Source organism: Telmatherina bonti, assembly GCF_933228915.1.
Source record: "Telmatherina bonti genome assembly, chromosome: 22".
Lineage (NCBI taxonomy): Eukaryota > Metazoa > Chordata > Actinopteri > Atheriniformes > Telmatherinidae > Telmatherina > Telmatherina bonti.
The window spans coordinates 19,756,675-19,772,813 of NC_136631.1; the positions used below are offsets into that span (position 1 = coordinate 19,756,675).

The 16,139-nt window shown below is 37.5% G+C and overlaps 1 protein-coding gene across 1 annotated transcript in view; it reads left to right on the forward strand.

The window, feature by feature from the left end:
- Positions 1–7,655: 7,655 nt before the first annotated feature.
- Positions 7,656–16,139, forward strand: part of cdin1 (CDAN1 interacting nuclease 1) — a gene marked incomplete at its 3' end in the record, with an annotated part of 53,950 nt that continues 45,466 nt past the window's right edge. Inside the window, exons 1-2 of the mRNA XM_079262625.1 lie at positions 7,656–7,683; positions 7,933–8,052. Coding sequence (XP_079118751.1) covers positions 7,952–8,052 — 101 coding nt within the window. The 5' untranslated portion in view covers positions 7,656–7,683; positions 7,933–7,951. The remainder of the gene's footprint in view (positions 7,684–7,932; positions 8,053–16,139) is intronic.

Here is a 16,139-nt window from a genome sequence, read left to right on the forward strand (position 1 = left end):
AATCAAGAAGACACCACATAATGCAATGTAATGTATTTGGTTGAAAATCTATTATATGTTTTTAAGGAAAAAAACAAAACATATGAAAATCAGGATTTTGGTTCAAACTTTCATGATTTATTTATCTATTTTTACTCAATCACACAAACAGTAGTTTATGCTAAATCAAGCAAGCCATAATCATCCTTTGATACAATAAGCCCACTGCTGACAGAAATAATCCACTGGCCACCTTCTCAATGAATAATTGATGCCCATCTTAACAGACTAATGAATGAATGTGGTTTGGGTTTGAGTGATAGCCCACTCATTGGAAAGCTATCCCAAGAGGGACGGGGCACTGGAGACAGAGGTGCCATCCTCTATAACCTGCATAATTGCTCTTTTGACATGAGTGACTTGACTGAGTGTGTCCGTGCACTGCCAGTGGAGGCTGACCCTCTTACCCCTGTTGTTTATTAGCATCATTCCAGGTTATCACGCCAATTAGAGTTACAATAACACTAATTAGGAAAGAAAAACAAGAAGTGTAAAAATGCATACAATTAAATGAGAAAACAGAGTTTTGAAATGAAAGAAAATAAATTGTCTTTAATAATAGCTTATATATCTAATTTAACAAGACCCAAAGTCCATTTTTTGTGTGCATTTGTGTTAACCTTGCCCAAACAATCATACTTGCATTTTAGCACTATTACATGCACACCCAAAATCCACAGGTCTGATAACATTCTCACTGCAGTTTCGGTGTTGCGCTCTGACTAAACAATACCTTATTGACACAAGCTCTGGCCTCACAATGGCCACAAAACATCAGGGTTCCTGTTTTTGTTGACACTATTTGAGCCCTCCATTGAAAGCAAAGTCGCTGTGCACACAGCAATGCATAATTGGTGCTCTCTGTCATACAATACAACAAATCAGCCCTTTAAATGTTTGAGTATGATAAGGCAGGGAGAACCCACACACAGAGAGCCCATGACAAAAAGAGAAGGAAGTAAGGTGAAAGAAGGTGTGGAAAGTTGATGGAAATAGAGAACTGAGACTATGGAGTGGAACACCACTAGGGGACAGTAGTAAGTCAAGGATGGCAGCGGGAATGTGAACGTTTGTGTGTGTGTGTGTGTGCTTGTGTACGCATGAAAGTGTGTTTGTGTGCGGCAAACAGTGAACAAAAGACTTTCTTTGTTGCACTCTCAAATAATAAAAGAATTCAGAAATAGCAACTTGACTGCTTTAGAAAAGATCTTGACAATGCATTGGCCCATAATGCACAGGAACAGCTCCAGATTTACATAATCATATGTAATGTAAACCACTACGAAGCTCCACAGCCAACAAACAGAGTGACTGGAAGGAGGCTGACAGAGGGAGAGGGATCTGCTTTCCCCCATGGACTTTATATACTTACTAAAAGTACATTTTGCTTTATCGGCTCACAACAATAGGACAACTTTTGCAAATTTTGTGGACTTGTGTGCTGGTGACAACACCAAATAAGCTTCTCAGGTTCATACAAAAAAAGTGAAGAATAAGCAGCATTTTCAGTGGGCTATTTACTTCAAATTAAAATGATTTACAGAGTTAATTACCACAGCATTTTTAAAGAACCAAACAAACAACTTATTGCTGATTTGAACACAAGTTAAAGCAAAAAGAAAAAGAGGAAACTTGTGTATTAATGGATTTTAAAAATACTGGGCTGTTTTCTGTGGCCACAAATCAAGATTAGTGACCAGAATTTATGCTGTTACTTACAGCGTATATACTCAATACCTACTCTCTTTGTATGTTATAAAGGGACATTTGTTTAGTAACAGGTTTATACGGGAGAGGTTAACACCTCCACATACCCTGTGACGCCAGATATAAGTGTCAGGAGGGAGCTTATGTTTCTTTTTTTGCTATGGTAACCGAGGACATATATTCAAAACATGCAGCCAGTTCCTCCCCCTCCTTCAGCAATTAAAAGCAGAACAATAACAATATTCGCCACTGACAGTGGTGTCTGTACTGTAGTTATGCCCTTTGTTAGTTTCACTGTGTTCCTCATGAATTAGTTAAGTCTGTTAATTGCACATTTATTGCACTCAAGGCCAAGGAGATGCACTAAACGGTTCGAGACTAAAACGATACTTGAACATGTATGGGAATAATGAAAAATAAATGAATAATTTAAATTGTCACTAAACATTGTGTTGCAAAAATTAAACCTATATATTCTATTAACGTTTAGTAAGCTGCCATGTCCAAAACGACTAAATACTTCTTAAAGAAGACTAAACTAAGCTATTAATACATTTGACAAGAATAAAAATGCTAAAAGATTACAAAAACATTATTAATAAAATGTAGGAGTGAAATTTTTTTTAACGGTTTAAACAAATGATATTTTGATTTAGGAAACTAAATGAAAAAGCATATTATCATTAAAGTTAAAAATATTTATTGTAGGTTATTTCATTAAGCAACCAAATAAAATAAAATAAAATAAAATAAAATGATCCAGCAGCATAATCTGTGTGTGTGTGCACTTTAACATCGCATATTCTGATCTCTGGTGTGTTTCATTATGAAGTGATGTTTGAGTGACACTGAGCCGGCTGTCACAGCCATGTGTTGAGGTTCCCTCTCATTTCCAGCAGCAACAATAATAATGACTATTCTAGTGCAAGCACCACCATTTGTGTTATTGTTGTGTGGTGTCAGACACAGGCCTTGACGTTTGCTGTGCTATCAGCAGGAGTGTACAAATACGAACACATTTGCCTGAGTTATTGACCTTTATCTCCCGACTTTCTTGACAGCCTTCTCCAGTTATTGACAATACAAACACATGGGACACCGCATAACCTTTCATTCACAGAGCACTTTCTGTCTTTTTGTCTCCCTGTCTCTCTTTTTCGCTCTTTCCCTCTGTCTGTGTCTCTCTGCTCTTGCAATTTGTTTAAATAAAATAGCGCAGACAATGGTACCGCTCATTTCTGCCATTTTTCTTTCACTCCAAATTTCAGAGGATAATATCATTAGACGAATACAACGATCGCTATTCAGGCCTAGATACAAAGATATTTCAAGTATTCAATATAGTTTTGACATGCTGGCATTAGGGGAGAACGTTGTTTCCCTATTTGTTTGCTCACAATGTTGATTCCATCATAAATCTAGTATTCCTGAAGCACGATGTTTATCTTTATGATGCTGAAATTACACTGAAATACATACACTACATGGTCTGGAAATTGAGGAGTTTTATGAAAAAGATGCTGCAATAAAAATTATTTTTCAAAACCAGGAATTGCTACAGCTGAATAAATAAATATTGTTCTAATATGTGTGTTGCATGAATATTTTAGTTTAATCAGATAAGTATATAGAGAATAGTTTTATTTATGCAGAACAAGGAACAACATAATTATTCGGAAAACTGGACTGAATCCATAGACCCATAATAAACAGAATAATTTATTGCATCTCAATAGAGCATTGAATAACAATGGTCATAAAAAGCACTAGTACTCCACTAATGATTCTCCTCCAGGATTTATTGTGTTTTTCAATGTGTGTCCTCTTGCATTTCAGCGTGAAAAATAGCATACATAAAATACGTGTTTCCCCACCAGTCTGCTCCTCTGCAGGTACTTCTGAGCCCCAAAATTAAATTTTAAACAATCCAGACCAGTGTTTGGTGACCATGGTTAATCATCAAGAAACAAAGACATCAAACAATATTTGATAATGAGAAAAATGCCTCCAGGATATTAGGGGATGGTGGTGTGGGTGGGTGGGGCTGGAGAGGGCACAGCATGAGCCTCGGTAGCAGAGCTAGGTAGAGGCCAGACCAGACACAAGCCGCATTCATATGTCTGTGTGCGATGATGGTGGGTGTCTCTCTGCTCTGTTTGTGTGAGTGTGTGACACACAAAAAGCACATACGCACGCACATATCAACTTCTGTCACAGATACGCGCAAACAGCCATGGATTCAAGCAGACACGCACCTTTTATAGTTTTAAAGCAATAATAAATAAAAAATTGGCTCTTTTTTTTCCTTTTTTTTTACGAGATCATTAGAATTGAATGGATAAAGCATGGTGAGATTTTAGCTTTGTGAAATTGTGCCTTATTTCTAAACTTCTCTGCATCACGCCTCAATCCAATTATCTTGAGTTGAAATGGCTTGGTGAGGCTCTAAACTGTGACTGACAAAAAAATACGGATGAACCAAAAAAGTTTTCCTCACACATGAATGTGTCCTTTTTCTCCAAAACATACTAAAAAGCTACACTTGCTGTGAAAAATGCATGCCTCATTCAAATCAAATGTTTGGACAGCTGGAAGTCTAGTAATACACATTACAAGTGTATCTATATGCTTCAGATATGTAATATTGTAAATATTTTTTTTATTTTTTTATTTTTTTAAAAAGCACTTTTTAAAAAGAATCATACATTTATTGTTTCTATCATAAATGTAACTGAATGGCTTTTCTTTTCATCAGCTTAATATAATTAGTCCTAACTAAAATAAGAAACTGGGCAGACAGTGAGAGGGAAGGAAGGCGGGGAAGATGTGTCGGGTAATGAGAAGAAAATGCTTTTTTCCCTCTCCCTCTGTCATACTGTTATTGGGTTATCCTTGATTGACGCAGTGTTAACGGCCTGGCCAAATTGAGGCAGATCCAGCAACCTAGGCTGAGCAGCAGCATGTGCAGCCACCTCGGTCATGCAAATTGCACCCGGGCAACCCGTTGACTATGATTAATGAGCTTGGGCTGGGGCCTTTGTTTCCGCATGCAGTCGTTTGGAATGAAATACAATCTCAAAATATTATCAATCTCCCATTAATGCAGTAAATTTGCTCACATTGCACATGATATTTTAAACAATCTACAGTCAAATGTGTACATGTGTGTTTGCACGTTCATATGTGTGTATGTTATTAGGGTGAGCACAATTACATTTAATTATGTGTCATCTAATTAAATTCATCAAAGGATAATAAAATAAATGGAAGAGGCAGCTTTGAAGGATAGGGTGAAACACATGTGTCTTGTCTTCTGTGGTATAAAATATGGATGTGGGATTTTCAGGAGCAGTCATACTGTACAGAGGGGAATGTATGAATCTGATACTTTGCTAATACTACAGGCATTTCCTGGCTATGATTTGCCTCATAATAAAACTGATTTTTAGGGCATCAATCCCAGACTCAGTTAAAATTGGAGTGAAAGTAGCTGAATATAAAAAAAAAAAAAAAAAACATTTGTAAAAAAAACTAAAGAAAACAATAATGCTTATGATAAAATGCTATAAAATGCTCCTTTTGTATGGAAAGAAAAACAATTAAATATAGTAAAGAAGAACTAAATTGCAATGCATGAGAACGCTCACAGAAGGAAATTATATCTACAGATTACACTGCTGAATAAAATATATAAAGATAAAATCTTGAAATCTTGTTTACCTGCACTGCTCCACACTTTTCCTCTTATGTGAGCAAAATGTAAATGTTTTCTAGGCATTAAGGTATGTTACTACCATTAGTAGCACAGTGCTTAGTACTACAATGGTGTGCCAAGAGCAGTGAAGCAGAGATCAGTGCAGCATCTCCTAGATATCAGAGAGAGACATCCTTTGTAAATTCATCTCCCACTGTGAGCAAGGTTCACAGCTGGTTAGCGGCACTGGGTGTACCACTGTCCTGTTTACAGTCTCCACAAGGACTCATCTTTTCCCCTCCATCATTTCCCTGTGTCCCTTTCATTCGTTTACCTCTCTCCGTCAGCTCTCATCTCAGGTCAGTGTTGCTCTTATACACACAGCAGCACATACAAGCATAGGAGTAGAATCCTGCACAACAAAATCTCTGATCCCAGGATTTTGGAGCCATTACAGTACATAGCCTTCCAACCTTTTCTCTGATTTTTATCTTTTTATACAATTGCAATACACTGATCCTTTTATACCTATTAAACACACGGCTCCCCACCAAAACCTCTGATACCTAGATGAATAAACTGCTCCTCCTGCCCCTGACCTCAGCCCTTTGTAGCAATCAGACCAGACTTCCTCAGAGGCCCTGATCTTATCTGACCGTACCAATCCCACTACACAACTCCCTTTTGTAGCAACCACAGAGCACCAAGTCCTTTCAGACCCATGGACTGTGCCGATGAACACGCAGCCCGAGACCTCGGCTCATCTCAGACATCATACTACACTGCCCAACAACAATAAGCTCTATTTTCTGATGCACCACAGGTCAGATAGAGGCTTTCTGCTCACTGATGCATTGTCCAGCCACAAAGGAGGGAACCAGAAGAATTTTTGTGTCTACTTTGGAATTTTTGCATATCATCATACTTACAGGAATACAATCGTTTGGATTTGAGTTTAGAATTTTAATTATTTCAATGTAAATTTCTTTTTAACACATTAAAGCAAACATAAAATTGACTGGAATTAGGGCGGCACTACATTTGCAGATCTACAAAGGAGAATGGCAGCAAAAATCTATTAGTGACTGTTTAATACTGTTTGGAGACCAGTTACACAATAATGCCACTGTAAAATTATATTAGTCTCAAGAGCTGTTTTAGACAAATTTGGTCTCAAAAATGTATTAGGCTTATTACTTCTTGTCAGAAATTGGAAGTAATCATATAATTTATTGTCAAATTTTTACATTTAGCCTTTAAGTAGTATTAAATAACCATTTCTACTGAGACAGAGTAGGCTTTGTAAAATTGTACTGTGAGTAAAGCAAAATATTAACAGAAAAATGTCAATGAATCTGCAGTTACAGTATCTACACTGGTGCATATCACCATCACATTTGCATATTTTACCCAAATGATGGAAAACTTTACCTGAACTGGAGAGCTGACAGTTGTGGGAAATTCTCAGAGTTCATTGGGGGTTGTCTGCACCACCTCCTGTTAGTTATAAGAAACAAAAGTACTCTGATTCAATTTATGTTCCTGATTCATACACTGTAAACGTGGGAAAATATAGTACAAGCTTTCAGTTTAGTCATTGCATTTTATATTAAAAAGGATTGATTAGCAAAATGACAAAGAAGAACAAAATGACCCAGTGAACTTTGAATTAATTTATAAGCTATTTGTTTCAGTTATAAGAGGCTTGTTTTTTTTTTTTATTATTATTTCAGTAAAAGATGTAGAAGTCATAACCTCCAGCAATGCCAGAGGATTGTAAATCCTATATTGACTGAGTTTTCTACAGCTCACATGACAGTGGGTTACTCCAACAGGACCTGCATAAAATAAAATAAACTAAAACAAAAATCACCGAGCTTCCTTCTTCTCAGTTTGCATTTCTTCCTCCACCACAGCCTTCCAACTTAAATAGTTTCCTCCACTGCTCAGTAGCCTGTATGTTAGTCAACAATTTTTACAAGTTTGGACCAGGAAAACATTTAAAAACTGTGATAGGACTTCTGCATCCCAAGCAGCAGGAGAGACTCGGGGATGATGACGCAGGGAGAAGTGCATTTCAGTTTGACACGCCTTCGTTCGGCTAAGCAACCAATCAGCTGCCGGTATACTAACCTTCTTCGGTTAATAATCCAATCAACGTGCTTTTCACAAAGAAGTGACCTCTTCAACTTCCTAGCGGGAAGCAGTTGTCGAGAGCTGTCCCCAGGAAGCAGAAATCAATGGTAAACACGCATTTTACTACATTATATGAATTATTCTGGTGTATGCACGTTGTATAAGACAAGACGTTACCGTTCTTTCAAAATGAAACGAAATGCTTGTGAAAGGCGTGTATTGTATCCTTTAGGACGGAACATAACCTACATTCTGTTTGCGGTGAAGTTGTTTTGACAGCTGTCTGTCGCCTCACGTTGTTCTTGCAAAATCAGACACCCGATTAACGGACTCACACTTCCTATTTGTGCGCATAGGTATAGCAAGAACCCAAAAATGAGACTCTCCCGAGCTGAATATAAAGAGATTGCGAAGTGGACTGAACAACTTAGACCTACACGTCAATCCATGAAGATGCTGAAGGACAGATTTCCCAAGTAAGTGCTTACACAGTGATCTACATTTATCTTGTGTGCCCCCTTTGCAAATGAAAACTGTTCCTTTATGTTCGTCTGTGATAAAAACCTAAAGCTACAAGTTGCTGAGGATGAGCAGCTTTTATCTAATAAAATGCAACGCTAATTATTAGGATATTCCTAACAAGCTGAAAGTAATTTTTCTACATGAGTCTATTTAGGTAATTGTAGTGTTTCACCTCCCTATGGCAGCATCATTTCATCTTCCCCTTATTTCACTTTTTAAAATAATTGAATACTTTTAATCATATTAACATAACTCTTAATGATCAGTAATTCATTTTGCATAGGGTTTTTGTTGGCTTCTTGGCTTCCACCACAGCACAAGACAGGACTGCAGTGCCTTTGCATCCAGAAATCGAAGAGAGAGGTTAATGGTTGTGTTTGCCTTTCTCCTTGACACTGAGGGCCCTCACTTTATTGAATGTAACATGTGTAATCCCCCAAGGCCACCAGGACACCACGGCTGATCCCGTCGAGGTCACTTACAAAGTCGCATGTATTTGGAGCTTCCTACTTCCATTGTGCCCTAATCACCAATCTAGAAGAAAGTATCAGGTCCCAAAGGGGATGCAGTGCAGCTTCAGCTTGCCTTTGTTGTCACTGTCAGCATTTTACAGAATATATCATGCGTGTAAAGTGCATCCAATATACTTTATGCTTAGACACTGGCAGGAGGCGGTCTTTCTCATGTTTATGTTGAATTTTGGTTTCCTCATACAGATTTTTTTTTTAACAAAACAGTTTAATTGCCTTTTTTTCAAAGTGGTACTGCTGGGTGTCATAATTAAAGGAAAACATTGGACAGTTGCCATTCCAATATTTCTGCACGATCTCTCTCTCTCTCTCTCCCAGTGGTGCTTGCTCTTTTGTTTAGTCTTGCTGGTTATTGTTATTATTTCGTTCACCATAACCAATCTTGGGGAGGCCCTTGCTCTTTAAAATCTCTGAGTCTCGTCACAGGGCCTGACAGACAGGCACGGCAGCAGTGTTTTCACAGCCTGCGAAATTATTCTGGTTGTCCAATCAGCTGAGCTGGGCTCTGGAGGGTTAGTGATTGGACTGGCAGGAAATCAGGCTCTTAAGACATAACATATCGACTAGGCCATCCATCATCTCTTAGCATGCGCTCAGGCACAGCAGTCAGCCACCCCCACCCCACACCCCTCCTGTCCCCTCGGACCGTGTGGGAGCCCTGCCACTGCGTAAATATTGGCCAGGCTGAAGCTGGCGGGGAGGTGTTAAAGGGGGATTTGGTGGTCTGTTGTGGACAAGCCTGCAATGAAATGATGGGCAAAAGATTGGTTTGGTTATAATAGTCAGAGAGATACATGAGACAGGTATCTGGATATGTTGAATCATTTGCATTTTAATTGACAATTTACCAGTGATACAAACTATGTCAAGCTAACTATAGATCAATGATGGAGATTTATGCTCTGTCAATATTATTCAGATGCTATAGCTATTCTTTTCTAAATTTATTATTTATGTGCACAATTTACTTTTATTCCTACTTTTTAAAATCTGACACCTGTCAGATTTTTTTATTTGAATATGGTTCTGATAATGTGAGGAAATCCCAAGCCGATAACACTAACTTTTAGTTGGGCTCCAGTTTGTGCTTTATATCTGTTACAAACTTATTTGAAAATATGACAAAAAAAAAAAAAAAAAAAAAAAAAATATATATATATATATATATATATATATATATAATATGTAATTGGTTACCATTTTCCAAAATTTAAATAGATATTTTAGATAAAAATGTTTAATTTGCAAAATGAGTTGGCTGTGTCTTTCATGTTGCATTTCTAGTATATACTGATCTTTGAAAAAAATTTAATATCTTCACATAGATTCTGACTACATTACAAAATGACCCACTGATCATACAATATATTCACATTTAGCAATTTTGGATATTGACTCATATTAACATTTTGTGGCTTTATATTACAGAAAACCAAAGAGTTGCATTGTTTGAATTTGATACCATTCAATTTAAATAGATAAAGTCACTGGAGGCTTTGAGTTCAAAATCATTTCACAGTCATTGCGTTTGATTGGGGATTCAAAGGGAAGGAAATTTAAACTTTGAACAAGATGATTGTTATAGACCATTTCAAGGTAATTTCCATGGACGGTCTGTCAATCTTTTAGTTGTTCTATGAAGAGGGTTAGTGGGAGGAGAGAAGGAGTGTCCTATAGACAGACAGATAGAGCGCAATTGCGATGTGGAGTCCCTCATCTGTAACGGCTGCATAACACAGATGTTGGGAGTCATCTGTCAGCCTGGCCTCTCTTGCTGGGGCCGAGTTGCTCTTGAGGGAAAAGAATTGGACACGGTGCTGTCACTTTTTACCCCCAATCACAATGGAGGGACATGCAAATATCAACCCCCATTCTTGCCCCATCTTCCTTGCCCTCCACTTAGCCAGTCCTAGTGTCCTGTCTAGTATCTGGACTCTGGCTAGGCAGAGAGTGGGAGGGCTATTTTGTAGGCCGGTGCAGGGAGAAATGTGACATCAGTCCCATCAGGTCCTTCTCCTGCCAGATATTAGAATTGGAAATGATGGGCTGCTCTCTGAGGCCTTGCTTAACTTCCCTTGGGTCTAGAGGGGACCCCAGTCTTTCTACCATTTGTCCCCAGAGAGGGTTGTTGCAAAGAGTGTACGATGAAGAGGGAGGGAGTGTTAGAGTCCACCCAGCCCTTCTGTGCTATATTATGAATGAATTTGGGTATAATGATTACCCCCCAACCCCCCGATATAGCTTTCACTGTCGTGAAAGTAGGAGGGCGAGTGAAAAAGGGCAGATGCTTCTGTTTTTGGAAAATCCTTTAAAAATAAAGTGTGAAGGATTCATCCCCTCTAAACACAACCAGTGCCTTTTGCTCTTTTATTCTCACACACATACACATACACAGCTCCCTGGTGAGGAGTCCCTGAACGTTTTTTCGAATCGGGCCCTAATGTGCCGTTTTCATCAGCACTGAGGCGGGCTGCAATATGGTGCCGGAGCTCGCTCTGGGAATATGAATGTTGATTAAGCATGCGTTCAGCCTTTTGAAATTCTGAAGAAGTGTCAGAATAATGGATGTTGAGCAAATGTCAAGCATTTGTTAATTTCTCTGTTATTTGGGGTTTATCTGGCATGATCTTTGGAAGGAAAGCGCAGGGCAGGGTTGTTGTGGCATGTGCCATTGATATGCTGATTTCTTGGCTACAGACACTGTTTTAGATGGTAATAACTCGTCTGAGGATGAAGCTTAGGGACTCATTGATTATTTATAGTGGCTGTAGTGTTTACCTCTTTGTTAAAACTTAGGCATTTGGTAACAGGTTTGATGTTTTAAACAGGCTGTATAGATATAAAGTGTAACATTACAGATCAAATGCTTAAAAGGAGATTAGACAAAATTTTGACGTTTGTTTTCTTAAAGAGAAGTGATGCATTATTTAATATCAGAATGAAGTTTTCTTCATTTCAGCCTATCTATGGAACAGTGAGGCATTCTTTCTTCACGCTCTTTTTCCATTCACTATAAAGATTGTCAGAAGGCTTTAGAAAAGGTAATGGATATTTTTTTTTCATATTGCATTCTCAAAATGTTTTTAGCGACTATTCAATTGTTTCATGGTTGAACTTTGAGTCCCACTAGTTCCACTGCTCCATTGTAGCTCCTTTGAAGGTAGAATTCTGCTGCTATTTTGTCGGCTGGAAGTGGCAATGACATTACCCAGAGTCTGATCAAGTGCAGAGCCTGCGGGGGCAGCCTCCACGGCTTCCAGTGCACAGCCTCACACTTCTGGCTGCCCATATTGAACAAAACACAAACTGGCAGTTGGGGCTTAGGGGTACAACCCTTGAAGACTGAGAAGCTGGAAAACTAATTCCAAAGCTTTACGTGGTTAGATGAGCATTGGAAGGGTGAAGGGATGAATGAAGTGTAAGCAGAGAGGAGAGATGTGGAAAGAGGAGAAGGTGTGCTGAGTTTACAACTCCATGTCAAGCTAAGGAGGTCATGAATAATAGATGCAATCAATTACTTGATTAGGAAGCTCAGGAATGACTACTTCCCTCTCATATCGTAGGGATGTTGTCCAAGCACACACTATAGATTGTAAAGCCTTTTTTGTTCATTGGACTAAAAACACCTAGGCAAGCAACTCATTGCTTAAGATGTGACTTTTTCAGACATGAGATGCTATTCTCTCTTGAAAGTTAAGAACTGTGGCAAATGAGTTGCTCGACTGAATAATATGTTAATAATTTTAGGGCCAATCTATTTGAATTCTTTAGACCAATAAATATTCACTGTAGTGGATGTTGGTGCCTTGACTCAGTGCCATGCTTCTGAAGTCACATAAGCCATATGTTTTCCAAGGGAAACCTACAACACAGTCCCACTGTTCAGCTATAGCATAGTCTCTTGCCTGAGGTTCTCTTTGCATACTTGGATCAATTGCAGGAGAAGAATGAAACAAATTGCACTGAATGGTACAAGTTCCCCAGCCATGCTTGGGGGAGTAGGCAATTGGTCAGTGTAATGTGTTTCTTTGCCAGACCAGTGGACACTCACCACTTGACAGATAGCATGGACCTCATTTTCAGTTTTCCCTGTGAGTTGGCAGGAGCCGTAATGACAGTAATTACGTTATAACAATGGGAACACACCATAATGGTTATAACGTGTTTTGCCTCAGATAGAGTTGCGAAGATCCCTAGCTTTCATGTGGAATCACAATTAGGGTGATGATTTCAGAAAGATGCCCTGTTAAGCCTCTGTTAAAACGATTTCTGTCCATACTTCCCTGCAGGCCTGTAGGTTTGTATGGCTTTCTGCAGAGAGATGATGGGTGGGGTGCGGCCATCATTAGTAAATAAAGTGAAATGTAGTCTTAGTCATGCATTTGGTGAATCATTCCTCACACATGGTTTGGGGAAAAAACATTTTACAATAATAAAAAAAAACAAAAACCCATAAACATTTTTAATAAACTTAACACAGTTATTCTTTTTTGCATTGATTTTATGACAAAGAAAGCTTTGCTGAACAAACAATGTAACTAATTTAAAGTGCAAACATGTGTGATCATTGTGCAAGTATTTGTTTGAAGCTTCATGACACACTGAGAGTTTTGTTTGTTTCTTGGCACAATGTATCACATTTATACATTGACGCATAAAGATTTTTTTTTTATACATTTAGCTTGCTGCTGATGACGGTTGGCTTAGCTGTGAAACAGATGTCAGCATTTTGCCTGTCAGCATGTGTAATTAGCAGCATTTGCATATCCACTTTTTTAGCCCACATTCAGTTGTTTTTCATTTCACAAAATATTGATCTATAGTGAATTAAATTCCGAATATATTATTGTCAGTACTCACGCTTGAATGGGATCCTTGGATGATAGATAAATCGTTATTATTATAAGAAAGCTTGAACTTCTTGTAATATGGAGAGATAGTGGGAAAACATACATTTCAACTGAGATTTATTTTCTTACACTTTATGAGAGTGAATCGTTTCACCCACGTTTCCCTTCTTACAATAGTTTCACTGCTGTAAAAATATGAACTATGCCTCAATTAGCCAGTTTCATGCCCTGAAGAGTAAACCATACAACAATCTCTGCATGCAGATCCACCAAATGCTAAGTACTGTCACAGCATATGATACCAATGCCATTAGCCAGGTGGCTTTCATTACCCAAATTACCGCTATTGTTTATAATTAATTATTTGTAAATAGGAAGATTCTGGAAATAATTGATAGCTTGAATCTCCCTCATCTCCTATTAATTAGGTTGATGAGATTTTGAGAGCTTTTATTGCCTGTGTCTGTGCCTGTACTTTTAAGACACTGATACACTTTTGCTGGATATTCTAGTGCATTAAGACAATTCAGCACTCAAGCTTGAATTAGTCAGATTTACCGGTGGATATCCTAGCTTAATAGAGCCTGAAGCACTGACCAGACAGCCATAGTGACAAAGTGGAGGTCCCTAATTGTTTTTAATTTAATCTGCTGCTTCACTATTTTTGGTGCCACTGCATATTAATGCTCTGTCTGATGTTGTAAGGATGGTTAATTAGGTTGAAAGTGAATGATTCCCAAATCGCTCTTCTGTCTCCTAACCTTCTGTTTCCCCGTGTTTGAAAATGTACACGAGAGGAAGAGTTTCATTTTCATATAAAGGTCAGTGTCAGGATGCATGGCAGTCTCCCAGACTTTCTTTCTTTCTACAAATGAAAATAATATTATTTATTCATTTATTTATGTTTAGTTGCTATTGTTTTACACTACTTTTAAAAAAGGGCGTAGGGTAGGCATGAATCACCATAAATGTTTGTCTTGGCACATTTCTAATGGATTAAAATAAAAAGCTTAACAAACAAACAAACAAAACACTTGTCTTTTTATTAGACACAATAAAGATTAGGACCTCCCTTCCTCTGACATAGCTGCTGTAGGATGTACTGCAATCATTATTTGAAACATTTTGGAATAATGTAAGAACTACATTCTTATCATTTCTGGGCATATTTTCAAATAATCACCAATAGTCAGCAAATTACAAATAAATCTTTGCCAAAGGGGTTTCCTTTTTGTACTATTGACTCTCTTATATCACAGTCATGCAGTGTGACAGCTTTTAGTTATGCTAATCACAAGCATAAGTCTGAATAAATCTATTGTTTAGATTTCTTAAGACTAAATAAAAATTATAAATATTGTTTTGCAAGAGTTATCAGTGTTGTTTTATTATTTGTTCACTATCAGTTTATTTTCATAACAGATAGGACATGTTGGTATTGTAAAGTCAGAAGGAGGGTGAATCATAGTCAACATATAACGCTCCTGGCCTCTTGCTCAGCAGATGGATCATATCCTCGATGCAAGGCTGCATTTAGCTACACATTTTTTGGCATGGAGTGAGTAAACTGTGCTCATGAGAGCACAGGTTTGATCTCCATTAATGTTAAGCCTGGAATAATTTACTGTTAATGTCTGCTAAATGGAAAAAAGGACATTATAGCAGTGTAAAACTTGACGGACTATAAAATGTATAACAACTGTTAGTATTAATGCAGCTAAATGCACTCACCTCTTCATGTTCTTAATATAATTCAACCTTTTTTTCTTGTCTTGGTTTTTGTTTTAGAACAGTTGGCCCCTTTTCTTTCATTTATGTCAACAAAATCTGATGAAAGTAAGAAAGAAAACAACCCCTCGCCCCCCTGTTCAGAGTTCTTGGTGTTTTTGGAACAGATATGTTTTCATAGATATTAAGAGCAGTTTATGCTCCTTTAAAGTTAACAGGGTATAGATTTAGCAATTAAGCAGTAATCATGCTCATTATAGAGAGTAATCCATTTAAAACCTAACAGATGTCTGTTCCAGCAGGGGAATCATGATGGTCCCATGCCAACAATAAGGCAGTAATGTTGTTGAAATGCTCAGGTGCAAGGTTGATATGGAAAAGAATATTTTTTTTCTTCCCTAAAGTTGACAGTTGACCATTTAATGGTCCACTATTGCAGTGGCCCCATTCATCCCTAAGCTTCAGTGCAAATTATTGCTAAGATGGCAAAGTGTTAGATGTTTTTTCTTTTTTTTTTTTTTTTTTTTTTTACTTCAGACATTATGATGATTTCTTTTAACTGGAACTTTGTCTGAAGAGACTTAAATGTAAGGAGGGTCACGTCTCTGAAGACCTGAGCAGAAGAAATGATAAGTAGTTTAAAACTAACATGTGGAAATCTCAAAATACCACCTTATGTAGAGCAACTGATTAAAAGCTGTTCCAGTGGTTAAGATTCCTTTTAATATAAAAAGTAACAGATGCACATTAAATGTAATCATTAAAAAAAAGGACACTTTTGGCTTTGTCTATCTGCATCATGGATATTTCATGGATTAAAGTGATTATGGTAATATAGAACACCTGTATAGCCCTATATATATATATATATATATATATATATATATATATATATATATATATATATATATATATATATATATATATATATAT